At 44.2% G+C, this 19,979-nt stretch overlaps 3 protein-coding genes across 3 annotated transcripts; 2 read left to right on the top strand and 1 right to left on the bottom strand.

Annotated features, from left to right (window-relative positions):
- Positions 1–5,700: 5,700 nt before the first annotated feature.
- On the top strand, positions 5,701–8,295 carry LOC143180147 (uncharacterized). The gene is given in 10 exon segments (XM_076379678.1): positions 5,701–6,091; positions 6,276–6,319; positions 6,364–6,373; positions 6,424–6,527; positions 6,585–6,718; positions 6,814–6,958; positions 7,028–7,067; positions 7,128–7,301; positions 7,498–8,093; positions 8,096–8,295. Coding segments are annotated over 10 exon segments (1,788 nt in total). The 3' UTR covers positions 8,246–8,295.
- Positions 8,092–11,303, bottom strand: LOC143180527 (uncharacterized). Its single transcript, XM_076380316.1, has 3 exons — positions 11,089–11,303; positions 9,874–10,329; positions 8,092–9,707 (listed from the first exon to the last, which is right to left on the bottom strand). Exons 1-3 carry the CDS (start codon positions 11,153–11,155, stop codon positions 9,613–9,615), a joined length of 618 nt encoding a protein of 205 aa, XP_076236431.1. The 5' UTR covers positions 11,156–11,303; the 3' UTR covers positions 8,092–9,612.
- Positions 11,304–13,168: 1,865 nt separating this feature from the next.
- On the top strand, positions 13,169–17,375 carry Toll-7 (Toll-like receptor 7). The gene has a single exon (XM_076380699.1). It carries the CDS (start codon positions 13,281–13,283, stop codon positions 17,373–17,375), a length of 4,095 nt encoding a protein of 1,364 aa, XP_076236814.1. The 5' UTR covers positions 13,169–13,280.
- Positions 17,376–19,979: the final 2,604 nt, after the last annotated feature.

Here is a 19,979-nt window from a genome sequence, read left to right as displayed (position 1 = left end):
GATTGCTTGACAAGTGCGAATAAAGTGCTCCCCCGACTTTGTTCGGAACGATTTGGATGATACTCTCATCTTGTATCCCCTCCTTCTCCATTTTTTTTTCACTTCCACGATTGGAACCCGCGGTTTTGTTCGATTCTTTGTTTACGTTTCGAGTAGTGTTAATGTATCGATGTTACGCGAGGGATAGATTCGCCGAACATCCTCCGTTCATGTAGAATACAGAGCCCCAGGCAGGGAAGGTTAAAAAGATTTAAAGGTTACGCTTCGAGTTCGCGCACTTGTACCCGCGTGACCTCTGGCTTGACGACTCTGAGCGACGACTGATGAGAATTCTTCCTCTCAGTCTTTCCTGTTGTCTCTCGATGTCGCTCGAACACTAGGAATGCTAAGTACCTACTACTCCACAGACAGCTGTGCTTTGCCAATTAAACCGATCGATCGACCGCAATCGAGTTTGCTACCTTTTGGTATCGACTGTGTACGTATTCACGAGCAGGCGGTGACTGTGTGTGTAACTTTGCTCCTGTTCGAGGAATTTCATCGTTATTGGAAGAGATGAAATGAAAGCGAGGCAGGTGCTCGATAGCGAGTATGCAAATGATTTGAACTATGTTTTTTTTATTATCATCGCTGTTAAATATTGAAATCTTATTTTCTTAGAGCAATATTGGAGATATAGTTATTGTATATGTTACATAAATTTCGAGTGTTAAGATTATTTATAGTATTTTTTCTTCTAAAAAAAAAACGAAAGATCTTTGAAATGAAAAAATTAATTTTGATCAGTTTTCCGCTATTTTTGATGAGTTTATAGACTATGGCACGCGAAGAGAGACGCAAGATTAACTGAGAGGTTAAAGCGTTATTATTCATGAGCAGACAGTTTCTTTGCAAGATCACGTACGAAGTACTGTATAGGCACTCACATGACAATCTTCGATGTCAATCATGTAGAAATTCCTTCTTTTTCACAGCTTGTCGAAGTGTCACGTTGTCATTGCATTGTGACCGATGTCTTTCAAGAAACATTTGGGTAAACTAAGCCTCGCGTAGCTCACTTCTTAACGATTCATTTGCACGGTGTAACTGTTACGAGTCAATTTTCTGCATTTCGCGTTTCGAAAACGACATAACCGAGACCAACCATTGTTCCGTTTTCGAATTAGGTCAAACCATGGTGTGGTACAACCACAAGCCAAAATCTGATAAACCACCTCACAAACAGCACCTGCTATCGCTTTCAATCAAGATAATTCCAACGTGTATGCAATAAAACGCCTTTCTCCCACAGTATCCCGACTCTCTCGCACAAATTACGTTCAAGAAATGTCAAGCGGGGAATGTTAACCATGGAACGTTGAAAAGCTCCAGTACTCGCAGCCCAGTTCACGCAACGAACGGTTCTCGAAATAAAACCTCTAAATTCCATTCTTATCCTCGATCCTAGCAAACGATTCGATAATATTATACGCGATTAGCGAGCATTCCTGTCGCATAGTCACACTCTCTCCGCCACTAAAAATAGCAATAGCTACGCGATAAACAATACTCACATCGATCAAGAACGCCAATTAGCCGCTGCGTATACTTAGGAATCCCGGCGAGTTCACAACAAAACAGAATATCACACGTATAATAACCACATAACAAGTCCCGATCACATACTTTCTCCTCGGCAACCTCTCGCATCTGTCACCAGCAGCGGCGAGCCACCCTTCTCGCTCGCTCACGGTACGCAGCCACCGAAAACACCATCAGTTCGTAGGGCAGGGATCGCTGATCGTTAATGCCACAATGATCCCGAGGATCGGAGGATGCACACGCGGAAGGGCACGCATGGGCCACGCGAATTGATTCTGCCGTGATGTGGAGATCTCGAACCCAGCACGTCTCGTATCTCGTCTCGCGAGGACAATCGATAAGTCGGCTATCTCTCTCGCTCCCTCTTACTGCTCCCTCTCGTTCGTCCCTCTGCTCGGTGTTCCTGGACCCCGACGAGCACGTCGGGAGCGGTGTCTGGCGGAAAGGTCCCGGTGCTCGAATCGAGCCGATGTTCCAGCAGCGGAAAGCAACAGTAGCGCGGTTCGCAGCCAGCGCGTCTCTTTGCGCGTACACGCGTGGACCGAGCTTGGCGGGTGGTTCAGCAACCACCGATCGATGATACGTTCATCAGGATTCACCTTGGGCGCATATTCGAGCCTCGCCGAGACTCTGCTCCGCTCAGCTTCGCTCGGCGAGATCTGCCGCGGCGCCGAACGTCCCGACTCGCTTCTCGTCGCGGTGCCGCGGGTATATTTGGAGAGCTACCAAAAAAAGCTCGTTCCCTGTAGGTTCTCTGGTTTGAGGTTGTCTGAGGGAAAGAGAGGGAGGGAGAGGAGGGATAAAAATGACAGAGGGATGAAATTCGAGCGAGGAAGAGAGAATGAAATGATGTGTGGTTTTGCGGGTGAAGAAGAGACGAATGGGGAGATCAAGAGGGTTGATTGTGTGGGAGAAAGGAAAGATCGAGAAGAGAACGAAGATCGAAGGGTGTAGGTTGACGAGGACGAAGGGTGGCCGAGAGGAAGCTGGAGCTACGTAGAAGGCGGGGAGCGGAAAAACGAAATATAAAGGGATACGAGGGAGCATGCTCTTATTGACGAAGGGCAGGGACCCGCCCCTGTTCGCAGTCAGACTCACGTCTGCGCTTCTTTTCTGGCAAAATGCACCGCGCGTTCCGTGACATCGGTCCCTGGGATTTGCTGCTGGATCGAAGGGCTCAATCGAATCGCTTAGTATCGCTGCGCACTGAAAACTGCTTCTCGAATATTTTTTTTGTTTTTCATTTTAGAATGTTCATCAAGGAACCGTTAAACTCGTTTTCTATAAACGTTTTCTATAAACGAGTTTATATTGAATATCGTACCGTGCTTATGAAGAGAAATAATAGTCTTAACGCGTTATAAAATTAATCTTAAATTATTAATCTGTTTTTATTCAATCACTCTTAAAATTTCTTAGAATTATTTTCTCAATATCATCTGCTCTCATGTTTAATTATGCATGTAGATGTATCAGTTTTATAATCGTCTTTCTTATTCTCTATAAACTCGATGTCTATATTACCCTAACAGTAATCTACAGGAAAAGAATTTTTTTAAATCTTTTCCTCGTACCTGGTCAATTCGTGCCCAGTTTGCATAATCCTCGTATCTTCTGCAAGCTAAAAGTCTCGCACGCTGCGATAATTACGCGAATATTCGTGACGTACAACTCATTATCGCACTGCACGGATAACCACATGCCGCGTACGGTTGTTTCATGTCGATATCCCAGTAATTTCCGTTATACTATCGCGAGTAACATATGTAAACATGGTTGGTTAAAGGATATTGCCACTTCGAATAGTTTTACGCTTCTAGGCTCGCGCATACCAGCGGTGAAGTTTCAAAAATCAAAATTGCGCTGTGTGCAATGTGTTTTGCATTCCTCGAAAATATGTGACAGCACTTATAAGCCTACTATCTTTACGTGGACAAGGAAACAGTTATCAGTAATTCTTTACACGTGAATTTTCCGCTCTAAGAGGAAAAGTGCTTATTTGTTCTAATCTACAGCTTATCTTACGTTTGTAGTTTGTAATGTAATTTAAGTAAATTTGTTTTTGAAGGCCTCAGTATTTCCTACTTATAACAGCTCGCTATAGTTCCAAATTATTTGAATGTAGAGAATTTTATTTGTGATCAGTACTACCATCACACACTTTAGATAAAACGAAAATGAGGTTCTCTGAAATGTATTCCACATTAGAAACTCAGCAGTGAGCAGTGAGCCTAATTGCTAATATCACTTTATAGGTTGAGAAGTACTGGATGTTAATAATATTGATACAACTGTTTTAGTACTGACTGTGTTTTAATAATTACACCTACCATACTCGTGTGATGAATACACTGCGATAAAGAATTTATCATTCGCTGAACCAATTTTCCTCTGTCAACGAGAAAATAATATTCCATATTTTCAGTGACACGCATATTAAAACATTATGTAGGTTCTAAAGTATTTTTCATAAAGAGAATACCTACAACAAAACGCAACTTCCATCACATTCACAGTCCATATGATATTACGAATTTCAAACTCTGATTTGCAGCTTACAAAACATAGGCACGAAACACAGCGTGCTTTGACTTTGCAATAATTTATTTATTACAAACAGAGGGGAATAACAAGAACAAGAATGAAATTACTCCACACGGTATAGCGTGCAATATGCAATATGAAATTTAACCTTCGCGAGACATGCACTGTTTTCAAATATGTGCTGATTATTGCCTCATGATTCGTTTCCCTGTCCTTATCTTACTGTTGCATATTTGTATCTTGCGAACGCGAAAACATCCCGAGCGCAACGTGCTGACGTGTTCATACTACACATAAAAGTCTGACCGCTGAAACGGCCAGCTCAATTTTTACCGACACGGTTCACAGAGGATAAATCTCGAGAAGGCTTTGCTTCCCTCCATTAAAACGTTTGATTAAAACTTGATGGCGCGCAAAGCGCACGAACGAAGAAAAATAGAAGTCCGTATCTGGCTTTTGGTTCTTCTTTTTTTTTTCCTCCGTATGCCAACAAATAACCGTTGGAAATATCAAATTAAAAATACGTTCATTTGAACATTTAGACCTTTTCCAGGATGAACAATAAATCCCGTAATATCCGTGCAGTGTGTGGCGCATCCACGCTGGGCAATTTATCGGATAATAAAGTAAGAGATCCCATTGTTCGTGATAGAAAAGTCACAATAAAACTTCCGTTTCCACTGTGTTCTACTTCAGCTGCGCGTTACCACGTGAGAAATCGCGTATCGCATTGTTTCGGAGCAAATTGTCGTGAAAATCCGTATGGAAGAATTAAAAGGGGTAAAACGACTTACGAGAACTCTCCAAGTGTAGCGCTATTTTTTTTAATCAGTTTCTACCAGTTTGAAGTACTCGTCACATAGAATATGCTATATTCATTTTTAAGGGCGTATAATTTACGAAATGGCAACAATTAAGTACACTAGTTCAAAGCATCTCACTTTTTAGAAACATTTACAAATTTTGAATTTTCATAATTTCAAATTTCGAATTTCGAATTTCAAATTTCAAATTTTGAATTTCAAATTTTAAATTTCAAATTTTAAATTACAAATTTTTTAATTAAAATTGTTCAAATCTTACAAGAAGTTAAAGTTTACGGAATAGCTTTCATGACTTATGCATATCTTTCAAATTACTGACCATATGTCCTCAGAATGGAATAATGCCGTATTTAGCTTTACGAGTGTTTGCATAAATTAGAAAAGATTCGCTAAACAGTGAGCATTGAACTTTGAGAGTTTCTCTCCGTTATCATCTTTCCATTCGAACCTCTTCGAAATTCATTGAAATCTGGTCGACAGCAATTCCTCAGAGATCATTACAAAATGGTGAAGCATCACCTTGACGACGATTTTTCGGACAAAGTTTCAAAAGCTCTCAGCGTGGAAGAACTGCAGATCTTAGCCGAGGAGGAATTTATTCATTTTTACGATTCGTACCCTACCTGTGCCGTTTTCGCGCCTGGATCTCTGGCCCTGGCAGGCAAAAGCACGGATGGCATCGAAAGTAAATCATTGTCTATGGTACGTGTAAATTTCTGAATATATTTCGCGAATCCTCTTCCCGGGCTCCATGATCGCTGAGCCAGCATTTTCTACAGTTGTGGCATACGAAAAGGCACTAAAGCCACGTAACCACGTGCACATTCGTCTTCGTTTATCTTCTCTTGAAATAAAACAGGCCGTTCAACTTGTCACGTTGATAGTTGGCAAGCGTATTCACGGAAGCAAATGGTGTCACGTTAAAACACTGTCCGAGGAAATTGACGGAGAGAAAACGGTCAGGTTTTATCTGAACCAGGAAAACCTCGATGTTTCCACGGAGAAGACGACGTGGGTACGATACTTAAAAGCGACGATGCAAACTTTCAAGGCCAAGCGAGGTATTCGTTCTGTAATTTGTGTAATTCAGGTAACTTGCGAGAGTTTTACAAGTGTAAGTTCATCCGGTACTAATAGTCAAAGTTGCTTCGTTTGCCTCAACTTCTTCGAGGATTTGAAAATTTAGGGATTTTCGAATTTTTCAAAATATTTAAATATTTAAAAATCAAATATATGTAAAATAGTGTGTTTAAAATTTTGAATTTATTCAAAATTAAATATTTGAAAATTTGAAAAGTTTCAGTCCAAATTGTCAAATCTTTCAAGGAGAGGGGACACAAGAAACAATTTTTATTGTTAAGTCAACTCACGTACTGATACCCTAATTAGGTATTACGAAACATGGGAGTGACAGCGTATAACAAGTAAAATAAGCTTATACCGAAGGAATATTCTATTCTTGTTCTCATTTCAGGAACTGTCTATAGGCAGCATACGATATCTCGAATCTACAGTTATACATATATTACTATTTTTTACGTAGGCAATGGTTGTAGGAATAGCTCGATTTTTACCAAGGTTACAGAGTGAATGTTACGTTCCACTACGCGTCTAATGTCACGATAATTTAACCAGGTTTTTGTCACATTTCTGGAAAAGCGCCAGGCCCATCTTGTCTATTGCGTTTCACTTGTCTTCAAAATCGTCATTCATCAGTATTCACCTTCGCTACACTTACATACATATAAATATTCCTCAATTTTAGCTTCGTAAATATTCTTAAAATACATTACCTTACCAACAATATACGCTAACACCAACTAATAAGACCATTAGACTATCAGTCACGCTAAAAATATGACAGTTTCGTGCCAAAAAGGTGGCAACATCACCAAGAAAACATCCGTATGCAAAATATCTTATACGATTGTTGCACAAATATTGTGTTAATTCCTCTTCTTTTACGCACGATCTTTGATAACCGGTTAGCAATGCGACTAAAATCGTGCGTTAAAACTCAATACATAGCGTGTTGAGGAAAACGATATAGCAAACGTGTTGTTTTCGCCGTGACATAGGACTATTTAACACGTTCACAGTTTTATGACCCACATGCGGGCTAGACCAGTTTGAACGGCAACTCTAGCTGGAATTCTTGCTGAATTTCTGATTACAAAATATGTACAATTTCTTTACTCTCTTTTATTTCATACTTCCATTCATTCTATGGAATTTGTACCGACTTCTTGAATGCAAAGTGCATCAGTACCCTTTCGGTGGACTTTGAACGTGTCAAGTCGTCTGGCTTCCTTTCTATAATGGCGGACAAAAGAGAGTTTAAAATTGACCTGTGTAGGTAGAAATGTTACTAACTTTTATACCAAATGTTCCATTTTATATTGGCTAGGACACCTCACCACTCCGTAAAACGTAAAAAAACCGCGTGTGTGATTTCTTTTCCTAAAATCAAGCTGTCCTTTCGTTTCCTTTTGTCCACCATTGTAAGTCGCTCTAGGTGAAATGAACGCGCGATCAATATTGTCAACAGCGTCCCTTCCTGGATTCGAAATCGTAATCATCTCCACCGTGCCTGTGAAACGCGGTCTCGGGAGCAGCTCCGCCCTGGTCGTTGCATTGTACACGTTCCTCGAGGCGATTACGAACTTGTACATGGGGAACGTTCTAGAGAAAACGCTGGCGTGTCACTTGGCAGAGAAACTAGCAGCGGGATTTCGCGGCGTCCATCTGGTCGATACTCTGGCGTCCGTTGTTGGGAAGAAAGACACTATAATCGGCTTCGACGTTCCGTACCTAAGCATCGACCAATGTGACTGGGATCCAATGAAAGTCGAGATGATCCTCATCGAATACGCGAACGTTAATGGCGAGAAGCCGACGGAATTTCCGCGTGACGTAACGCGTTACAAAGAAGTCATGACCGTTATGAACACGATGGCCCGATGGCGCACGAACCCGACCGGTACAACGATGTTGAAACTTCTATTCTCCGAACGTACGATTAGCATGGCCGAGAATATCGTAAATGAGGATAACATGCTGTCGAAAATGCTGAATCTGATTAAAATGGAAGAGTGGGAAAAGTTGGGTAGGACACTGAACAGTGCAGAAATATTCGTACAACTTTGATCTGTTATTTCTTTTTCTGTATTTTGTTTAGTATTAATATCTGTATAATTGATATAAGCAAGTATTTTACATAGCTTGTTAAAATATTACATGAACGTAAACACCATATATTATTTAGGCTGTCCTTTTTTTTCTTTATATATATATAATAGCTTGCATCTCTCGGTTTTAGACGTCTTCAAAGGTATCTCTTCAGATATCACGAGTTTCCCTGAATACAACGAACGCCACTTGTTTATTGTACATTTTTCCGCGTTAATATTAGATGCGCATTACAGGAGAGTTACTATGGGAAAACTATCATTCCGCGCGGAAATACTTGAACTCTTTATCGGACGATTGTGAACGTATCATGAATCTGTTGAAAACTACCAAGGGCGTATTGGGGGCCAATGTTATCGGATGCGGTGCATCGATAATTGCGTTGGTAATTTATCTCTTAGAAATTATAACAGAACATTTCTATTTTAAAGGAAATTAGTAATGAAAATTTCATTTATTTTTTTTTTCAACTTATTATTAAACGAGTGAAACAAATAGTAGAAACAAACAATATATGTTATTCGATTACAACCGCTATGAGAGACATTAATTTGTGTTCGTCTATACATAGCTACTTCCTTTAACAGGTACAAAGATCAAGATTAAAAACTCTCATCTGTCTGTTAAATCGTATGAAAATTTCGCAGCAACGATGTTACACGATAAACTCGTCTTCTGGCGCATCTGTGCTTTACACGTATGAACGCATAGTTCCCTGGTACAGTGCTAGATACCGCTATCCTGCGAAATTAGTAACCAAATATCATCTCCGCGATGATCATGATTCCGAAACAAGCGACCAAAGTACTGTGGATTATACCAGAGCGTTATCGATGATTATGCCGCATACATCAGCACTTTTACATTAAACGTTTAAATTTATGAAATCCTTTATTCTTTTAAACATTTGCTTTTATTATGAATATACACATAGGAACCTTTATATCTGTGTATGTTACTCCTCTTATAATAATTTTACCATTGTTCCTTACGTACAAGTAGAATGGAATAAGGAAAAATAAAAATTGTCTTTCACGAAATGATACTTATTTGAGCTGAAAAATAGTACGTAGATTACTATGTCGCAGAATTGATCTTTTTAATGGAATGTGTTTGATTGGTCGTTAACTTTCTTGCGCGAGTCCCGCATGCGCATGGTAACTTCTTTTACTTTCTCCTTCTTTTACATTTCTCTTTCTCTCTCAACGAATCACGTTCACCGTTACAATGCGCGTGCGAACACGTAAAGATACAATATTAGAATAATGTATTTTGACTCGTCTTTGTAATCTGATACAAAGAAACCGAACTCGCGTCTTGCACATCACATTACTAAGAGCACTTAAACCACGCGACACTTAAGTGCGTTATAAAAATACGCAATATTGTTACGGTAAGATTCATAGTTTTCAGTTCAATTAACTGTATATGCTTGTCGAAAAACAGAATTCTCGCGGTTACGATAGCCGCGGTATCATAGCGTACGGTAGTGTCGTTCGTTCATTGTTCTAAAAAATTTCCATGTGAATACACCGATTGCCATCAAACATACAGCTAAAAAGATGCCACCTAGAAAAAAGTAAAAGTGCATGTAACATCTTATGTAAATATGTGGTTTAGATAAGAATGGGATAGGTCTATAGGAGAGATCAATCTCAAGTATCTAATAGACGTATATGTCTGTCCAGTGTCGTGTTGCTAAACATTGATAAAGTTATCAATGCTGGATGCCTACCTACGAAACTGAGGCCATCAAAGTGTCGACTGTCATCTGGTCCAGGGGCTACTTTTGTTGAAACTGGAACTGCAGTTGTGGCAGATGCAGATGTGGTAGAAGGTGCATTAGTTGGGGTGGTAGGTTTAATTGGGCTACTAGTTGTAGGTTTTTGAGTTGTTGATGTTGTTGTTTTTGTTGTTGTTGTTGTTGTTGGTACTGGAGTTGTGGTTTGGTTTGTTGGGGCTACGGTAGGTTTTGTTGGAGGTTCAGTAGGTTTTGCTGGGTTAGAGGTGGTAACATCAGAAGTGTTGTTGGTGGTGTTAGGAGTAATATGAGTGGTAGAATTTGTAACATTTGGTGCAACAGAAGAGCTAATAACTGTATCAACAGAAGTTGGTGAATTTATGGGAGGAACAGCAGTAGTTGTATCCTTTGCCTGCTGACTGGCAGTATTATTATCTCCAGTTGGAATAGCTGTATAAAGAATTAATATTTTATTTATTATTAATAGGACCTATGAAACATCTTTCATTACAAAAGATATACAAAATTATGAGAAGGCTACATAATTCTCAATACATCATTTTTACAATGCAATGTAATATCAAAGCATCAGTATAGCTAATTCATAAAAAAATTAAATTTCAATCATTTTGAATTGATTTAATTCTCTACAGCTTTTACTCAGTAACTACTCTTAATTTATTACTTCTTCCCTAAAGGAACACGAGAAAAACGTTCCACATTAACATTATGCAAGCAGGGCCAATATTTATATTTCCGTGCACATTATGAAATGTCGTTCCCCGTATGCAAATGTACAAGAAACGCACATAAAATCAATAATAGTTAAACTCTATACGAAAGTATACGTGGAAGGTCGTTACGGTTAACTCGAAAGCCTAAATGGCGAAAGCAAGCTGAAATGTTCAATAATTCCAGACACATATGTGTTTCCCGAGACGCCGGGAAACATGGCAAATAAGCCTCTAACGAGTCTGAAGCGTGGTGAACGTGTCTACTGCGTAAATTAAAAATCTGCAATACAGTTCTTTCGTATCCCTTTCTCCCATTACCTCAGGCCACGACGCCGTTTTTCACACGCGCTAAATATTTCCTACATTATTCCAGGGAGTCTCTCAAACAGCTTCGCATACATCAACACCGTTAGAGACAGAAAAACGGCAATAAACTTTAAGAAAGCGAATACAGAACGAAACATTAACCACTTACCACCGCCGCTCGCAAAGCTGCATATTGTAGAAGCCAATAGAATGCAGGTTAGATACACTAGTCTCATCTTTGCAATTAGAGTTTCAACAGCGAAATATACTTTCTCAAAAAAGTAAAATGTTGACGAACAGGTTTCTCGTTAGAAACGACCCACAACTACGTGCAACGTAAGCTTCTGCTGAAATTGAACTGGTCGCTGGCATCGGCGGCCTCTACGAACCGTAACTTCACGGGGCACAGTAGCGACACTGCGTAACTTTACATTTTCAGGATACTCCCTAGATGGCTACACGTAACCTATACATACAGGGTGCTCGGCTACAAGGGAAAATGAAAGGGGTAATTCTAGATAAAATGAGAGAACAAGCAGGAATGTCGAATTTACAATTTAGTCTTCACTCATTTCTTGTAATCATTTAGAAATTGGTAAAGTCCTCCGGAAGTTTGAAAAACCGAATAGCATAAGCAGGAGTCAAATATTTGAAGTTAACGATGCATAGAAATATTTGGAAATAAATCTCTTAAATTGGAGAGATAACCTGACTCAAAGTTAATAACGTTTGTCGGTTATAAATTTAGTCTACAGTATACCAAAAATTTCCCACCAAAAACGTGCGTAACACCTTGCGTCATTAGGCTTCGTTTCATAGTTAAACAGTTTGTATCGATTAGGGTGCTTGTTAATGGGTCGGTATGCATAATCATGGTAATCTCGGTAGGGAAAAAGGTGCGCCAATGGGCAAAGGGGACTCCAAAACCGGTGCACAAGCGAAGGGCATATGGACTCGGGTTGCGTTTTGGCGTGCCGCTTATAATTGTGCCGGCTCTTTCGTGGGGTATTTATGGCAACTCTTTTATATTGCAATTTATCAACCTTAAAAGGATTTTAAACTGCATATTCCCAAAAGTTATCGTTTAATAGTTAATTAGTATAAATATTTACTAACAATAAGTGAAGCTTAACAGGCCTTGACTTTAATTTTTGTTAGAGTTCTTCAATGATTTTCCTTGATTTCAATCTCTCAGAATTTGATCTGTTTACTAGAATAATAGATGTTTACTAGATGGCTTTTAACGATGAACCCTACACCTTTAAAGCAATGTCTTTTTTCTGTATTTATCATTCGAAATCACACGTAAAGAAATGAAAAAATATAAAAGCATAACCGACAGGAGTTCAATTATAATACCAGAAAATGAAAACATGAATTATTTCAAAGGGAACATATTTAATTAATAATCTGCAGATTTGTATGCAGCTCCATTCTTTTATGAATGGAATCCAAATAAAAATTCGATCCTCTCTTCGCATACTATAATTCATATTTTCCATTTTATATTTTATATATTTTTCCATATTGTACATTCTTGACTGCTGTTTAAAAGTTTAAAATTGCCATTAATGTACAACGACCCGCAGTCTCCTAATTAACAATTAACCACGATAACTTTCGAGAATATAGAATTGAAAGTCCCTCTAGCGTCGACGGGTCGTAACACAGAGGAGTCGCCACATATTCTAGTAAAGTGGCGCTCTCTGGCGTCGGGGAGGGAAATCGAAAAGGAACGGTCGGGAATGCCGATGATGCGCGGTCAGCGGTCCGCTGGATCAGTGCTAGTGCTTGATGCGAGGCGAGTGTGTGCGGTGGTGCACGGTCGCTTCGCGTACACGGGCTCGCACGGACTGTTTTCGTTCTGTCGCTTCGATAAAAACGTGCTCTCGCGCTACTTGCCGCGGTGACGGTGTACAGTAGCCGAGGGAAACGTGTGCGCGGGGGTGTATGTAGCCCCGAACGAGAAGGGTGACGGCAGAGAGAAAGGTGGTTGTGAGATAAGGGCGAGAGAGAGTCGGTTCAAAGGGAAAGTCAGTCTTCCCGATCGCGAGTGAAAGAAAACAGTGGAGGTGTGCAGGGCAGGGTGGCTTGCCACCAGCCAACCAGGAATAAAGGGCAAGAGAAATGGGCCGGTCCGTACTTACGTGATAGGAGGTGCATGAGCGCGCGCGCGCTCGCACTCGCTCGCGTGTGTATGTGCGTGCGTGTGTCATCGGCTGTGCGAGTGTGGTACGTGAGGAAGGGGTGAGAGAAAGGGGGTGAGAAAATAGTTTCCCTGTATTTCGAAAGAGTGGATAGTTCCACCAAAGCCCCGAGAGAAACGCAGCCGCACGCGATCAGGCCCGTTCGCGACGCAAGATGACAGCCAAGTATATTTTTATGACGCTGATAAACGCGGCCATCCTCTGTCTCGCGTCGACGATACTCTCGGAGTCGGCTGGAGCCTCCTGCAAGTGGTTGGCCGAGGGTAGCAACGACACACGCTCCGCGGACTGCACCCTTCGAGTGTTGGATCCCGCCGCGATCACCAGCCTCGTCCCATCGCTCGACGGAGCCCTGAAGCTACGGATACGCTGCAGCGACGTCCACCACTTCGAGAGCAGCTTCAACGCGCAGAGCTGGCAACGGTTGACCAGCCTCCACGAGCTCCACGTGCACGGGTGCAAAGTGCTGCGTATACCAGAAGGCGCCTTCCAGCCGCTCCTCGAGCTCAAGAGACTAACAGTGCAGACGTTCAACGCTGTCTGGGGTGCTGCACGGATCCTCGAGCTTGCCCCGGACTCGTTGCTCGGTCTGAGAGAGCTGCATACCCTGGAGATCGTCGAGAGCAACCTGCACGCGCTTCCAGTATCCCTTCTATGCGGCCTGGACAACCTTCAAACGTTGAACCTAACCGGGAACCGTATACGAGACCTGAACGATATTGGACTAAATCGACCAGACGTCCCGAGCGACGGGTCCGCCGAATCGTGTAGAGCGGACGTTCGCATTTTGGATCTCTCACGGAACGAGATTAAACGTCTGCCAGAGAACAGCCCGCTGGTAGGCTTGCGCCAGCTTCAAGAGCTGCACCTGCAGCGAAATGCAATTGTCGAGATCGCTGGCGAGGCGCTCACCGGGCTGACCGTGTTGCGTACATTTAACGCCAGCTATAATGCCCTGGATTCCCTGCCCGAAGGGCTGTTCGCCAGCACGAGGGACCTTCGAGAGATACACCTGGCGTACAACGGGCTCCGCGACCTGCCCAAGGGTATATTCACTCGGCTGGAGCAGCTGCTGGTGCTCAATCTCGCGGGCAACCGGCTGGGCAGCGATCGAGTGGACGACACGACGTTCCTCGGTCTGATTCGGTTGATCGTCCTCGATCTGTCCTACAACCTGCTCACGCACATCGACGCCCGTATGTTCAAGGACCTCTTCTTCCTGCAGATCCTCGACCTCAGGAACAACTCGATCGTCCGGATCGATAGCAACGCCTTTCTAGCTCTCTACAATCTGCACACCCTCGAGCTGTCCGATAACAAGCTCCGCACCGTGGGAGCGCAGCTTTTCAACGGGCTGTTCGTACTGAATCGACTCACGTTGTCCGGCAACTTTATCTCGAGCATCGACCCGCTGGCGTTTCGCAACTGCTCCGATTTGAAGGAACTGGATTTGAGCGGCAACGAGCTCACGTCCGTGCCCGACGCTCTGCGCGACCTCGCCTTCCTGAAAACCCTCGACCTAGGCGAGAACCGGATCAGCGATTTTCACAATGGCTCGTTCCGCAATCTCCATCAGCTCACGGGACTGCGGCTCATCGGGAACGACATTGGAAATCTATCGCGGGGGATGCTGTGGGACCTGCCGAATCTGCAGATTCTGAATCTAGCCAGAAACAAGGTGCAGCACGTCGAGATACTCGCGTTCGAAAGGAACGAACGATTGGAGGCCATACGACTCGATGGAAACTTTCTGTCCGATATTAACGGTGTTTTCAGTAGCATCGCTAGCTTGCTACTTTTGAATCTATCCGAGAACCACATAGAGTGGTTCGACTACGCCTTTCTACCGGCTAACTTAAAGTGGCTGGATATACACGGGAATTTTATCGAGAGTCTGGGAAACTACTACGAGATCCACGACTCGAAAGTGAAAACCCTAGACGCCAGCCACAATCGGATCACAGAACTATCTCCTTTATCCGTGCCCGATAGCGTAGAACTGCTGTTCATAAACAACAATTATATCAGTGTGGTGCGACCCAATACATTCACGGACAAAGTGAACCTAACAAGGGTCGACATGTACGCGAACATGATCGAAACGATGGAGCTGACGTCTTTGCTTCTAACCAAGGTACCTGAGGACAGGCCCCTGCCAGAGTTCTACATCGGTGGCAATCCCTTCAATTGCAACTGCTCCATGGATTGGTTACCAGCGATCAACAACCAGACATCGACCAGGGAATACCCTCGTATCATGGATCTAGACAACGTAATGTGTCGCACATCTGGGCCACGTGGGGTGGCCATCGTCCCAGCGTCTACCGCGCGATCGGAGCAGTTTCTTTGTCGCTACGAGGCCCACTGTTTCGCCCTCTGCCACTGCTGTGATTTCGATGCCTGCGATTGCGAGATGACCTGTCCAGCCGGCTGCAAATGCTACAACGATCGCACGTGGAACACGAACGCCGTGGATTGCTCTGGCCTCGGCGTCGAGGAGATACCGCGACGTATACCGATGGACGCGACCGAGGTTTACCTGGACGGCAACATTTTACGCGAGCTGCAGAACCACGTGTTCATCGGGCGGAAGAACATGCGAGTGCTGTACGTAAACGCCAGCGGCATCGAGTCGATACAGAATCGCACGTTCAACGGCTTGAACAATCTGCAGATCCTCCATCTCGAAGACAACCGGATACACGAGCTGAAGGGGTTCGAGTTCGAGCGGCTCTCCCATCTCCGCGAGCTCTATCTGCAAAACAATCTGATCGGGTTTATCGGTAACCTGACGTTCCTGCCGCTACGCTCGCTCGAAATACTGAGACTCAGCGGCAATCGATTGGTGACCTTCCCCGTCTGGCAGGTCACTCTGAACGCTCGCCTGGTCGAGCTCTCCCTCGGCAGCAACCCGTGGTCCTGTCGGTGCAAGTTCTTGCAAGAGCTATCCTCGTGGGTTTCGGACAACGCGCATAAAGTGGTCGACGCGAGCGACGTTTGGTGTTATTACGGTGGCGACGCGAGGCCAGCTTACCGCCGACGATTAAACGTCAACGAGACAGTCTGTTCCGATTACTTCTCTCAGGGCGGCGTGATCGAGAGCATCATGGTCTCTGATTACTTGCCTCTAGTGGCCGCCACTCTGTCGGCGGTGCTCGTCCTCTTAGTAATCATAGTCCTCGTGTTCATATTCCGCGAGCCGGTCGGTGCCTGGGCCTACTCGAAGTACGGGTTACGATTCTTGCGCGCAAAACCAGGGAAAGCTACTGGACCAGCAACAATGCCATCAGCCGCGCCGATGACCGCGTGTTGCGACGGCGACCGCGACCGTCTCTACGACTGTTACGTCTGTTACAGCCCCAATGACGAAGAGTTCGTTTTACACACATTGGCAGTCGAGCTCGAGCACGGTAGCACGGGGCTCCGACTGTGCCTGCACCATCGCGATCTCCCATGCGTGCTCCGTGCTTCCACCCCAGCGCCGGTCGTTCTCGAGGCGGTAGACGCGTCGCGGCGCGTGTTGATCGTCCTGACGCGTAACTTCTTGCAAACCGAGTGGTCGCGGTTCGAATTCCGCGCGGCCCTTCACGAGGCCCTCCGCGGCAGGGCCGCACAGTTGGTCGTCGTGCAGGCGGGCCACGCGTGTCCAGAAGTGGAGCGGGACCCTGAGCTACGACCGTATCTGCGAACAGCCGCAGTAATACTGACGTGGGGCGAGAAGAGGTTCTGGGAGCGTCTGAGGTACGCGATACCGCCTGCCAACATGGGCGACATATCCGTGGAGAGCAAATCGTCCCCGTTGGTCTACAAGCGGAACATCAACACGTACACCCTGGACGGGGTCGGTGGCGAGAAGACGGGCATGTCGACGTTAAGAGCGCACGAGAGGCAGCGCTCGTTGTTCAAAGACTCGTCGCCGACGACCGCATTAATGTTGCAACATGCGCCGCCCGCCTATTCCTGCGGCACGGTGTCCATGCCGCAGCAACAGCCGCCACCTTCGTCGCCGCAGCCACGGCTGACCGTCAATCACGCGTACAGGGATGTGGTCACTGTACCAGGTAACAATCTCATCGCGAACACGACGGTGAGCAGCGGCAGCAGCGAGGATCACAGGAGGCCGCTGTCCGAGCACATATACTCGTCCATCGACTCGGACTATTCGACGCTCGAGAGGACCGCTTGGAGACAGCAGCAACCGCCGCCCCCGCCGCCGCCACCGTCCTCCGGACAGGCCTATCTCGTCTAGCTCCGCGCGAACACTCTTTTGCTTGTGATACGTTCTCAGAAGGAAGAAGCTTCTCCCGCTTTCTTTTTCTGCCCGCAAAGGGGATGGTGTACTGGTCTTACGGATGTTTGGGCTGGTGTTGGGCGACAGTTATCTGGAATAACGAATACAAAAATGGGGGTTGTAAATTGTTCGTGAGGAATGAATTATATTTGTTTGGAGTCTCTTCGTTGCTTTTGGGAATGTTCGTTATTCGCGAGGAATGGATAGATTTGGTGAAATTGACATTTAAAGTATGTGTATACAGCTGTGATGATAGGTCGTATATTCTTTTAGAGGTACTGATTTCGAAGTATCCAATGATTGTTAATTCCGTATTATGGACTTGGGTCTGAAAATTGCACTAATTATCCTGAGGTATCTCTTTACTCCGTTTATTGTAAAAGTAGAGTGTTCCCTCAGTTTATTAATGTCCTAAACTGTTTTTTGTCCATAACTGTATGATCGTACTGAAGTGTGAATTTTATCACTGCTACTGCAAGTGTTTCACATTAGTCCGAAGAATCCTTACGACAAAGTCGATCCATCGCAGGCTTGAGGAATAATGAATAGTAATGATCGAATAACTAAAATTTCACTCGTTATTCGTTATTCAAATGGCGTCCAACACTAATTTAAACCCCTTATCGTCCTGTGATAACCTTAGGTAGTTGATAAATGAAAGATATATTTTCGAGTTCAATTCGTGTATCGAGCACCAAAGGTTACGGGACGGTAGGTCTCTAGTTAGGTATCTCGAGAGAGTTCAATTAAACTTTGTGCTTTCGCAGTCTCTCTCCATGGGATATTAGTTCGATAGGACGCGCGATTAACTACTTTGCAACTACTCCGCGACTGCTTTTGGTAATATTTATTTGCGACGATTCCCGAGGAGGGAAAGAACGTTCTCCCTTTGTTTCATCGGTAAAAGCGTGATTGTCCACTTTTCCACTCCTGGCTGCTTCTTTCTTCTCCTGCCTTTTTTTCTTCCCCGCCTTCTCTGTCTCTCTTTGTTCCTGTCGTTGTCTTTTGTCCTCCAGCAGCGTTCCGTGGTATCGGAGCCTCGGTTTCCTCTCTCTTCGAGAGCAGATTGCGCGCGCGCAACCTGCACGATGCGAATTTCTGAATGGCGTCTCGCGAGAATCTAGTTCGACTGGGACTCTTCTATTCCCTCTCTCGCCTCGTTTGACGACTTTTCAGCGAGCAGCAAAGTATAAACACACCATCTCCTTTGCGCGGGATCGTCTTAATGGCGATTTATCCCCATCCAGCCCCCCCTTACCCTCGAAACGTGTGTACATATTTATTATACAAACGCAATATGTAAATAGGGCTGCCAAGCTATACGCGTATCGGCGTATGTGTACGTATGTACATTGTACATATCTGATATACGGAGAGAGAACGATACGTCAGATCGGGATAGTTCTCGAGCCGCGTAGTGGAGAGAGTTTTAGCTTCGACTTTGAATTTTCGACTAGGTAGACACACTGATGACTTTTTGTAATTTTATATGTCCGACGAATATTGTACGATATGTAAATATGTATATCGGAAAACGTCTCGCCTCGTGTAAGATATTATTCATCGCGTACGAAAGGATGGTAATTAAGAGTGAGAAAACGAAGACAAAGACAGGAAATGCATGCGTACCGCTGTGCACCGTCAACGCGACACGCGTCGCGCATGCGTCGTAAACTTAACTGTATACTTGATTTATTTAAATCATGTGAATAAATTTATAAAATACGTTATTATTACACACTTGCGAGCATAAAACCCGATCCGTAACCGTATCCCGATCCGCTCGACGACTCTAGCCCCCTTTCGTTTGCTCGGTTTGCCTCTCGATCGAGTTTCCTGATTTTTTCGTCCCGGCTATTCGCATCGCGGTCTGTCTCGTGCATACACACACGGCACAGACGCATCCCACTAATAACGCAGGAACGATCGTTTGTCCTCTTCCATTATTTATCGCTACATTTGTCACCAGCCTAGGCGAAACAAAAATTCGACTACAGATACGATGCCCAGAATCGATCGGCTAGGCATCTCTGTTTGTTTTCGAACCCATATTCCGTTTTACGTTTGATCAGAATATTTGCAAATATATTCTGTGGAAATAACCTGTGTAACCGTGTTGTTTCTCGCACAGCCGGTTGTCGTTACATACACTGTACTATATACTATATAGATCGCGAACGGAACATTGATCCTAGTCAGCGCCACCGCGCACTCACTGCACACCATCTGCACACTTACATTATTAATGCGCCTACACCACGGGCGCAGTCTGTGCGTACCACAGAGACCAATGTTTCTATTTGGGAAATCTGCTTCTTCGATGGAGGGCAAATAGAATCCATCGGTCTCCAAGGGTCAACGAAAACGGACATCAGGACGTCGTTCGGTAACTATCGAGCGGTCGACTTCGTGCTCTCGCTGGAGAGAGACATTACTTCCATTCGATGCCGTTTTCGCGGAAACTTTGCCTTCTGGAAACTTTAAACGAGCCCGTTTATAGGACGATAACTGGAGGAGGAAAAAAGGGCATGCACCGAGGTTCGCGTTCAACCGATACATACA

Source organism: Calliopsis andreniformis, chromosome 6, assembly GCF_051401765.1.
Source record: "Calliopsis andreniformis isolate RMS-2024a chromosome 6, iyCalAndr_principal, whole genome shotgun sequence".
Classification (NCBI taxonomy): domain Eukaryota; kingdom Metazoa; phylum Arthropoda; class Insecta; order Hymenoptera; family Andrenidae; genus Calliopsis; species Calliopsis andreniformis.
Note: the sequence above shows the minus strand (reverse complement) of the source record. Positions and strands in the feature narration are given on the sequence as shown.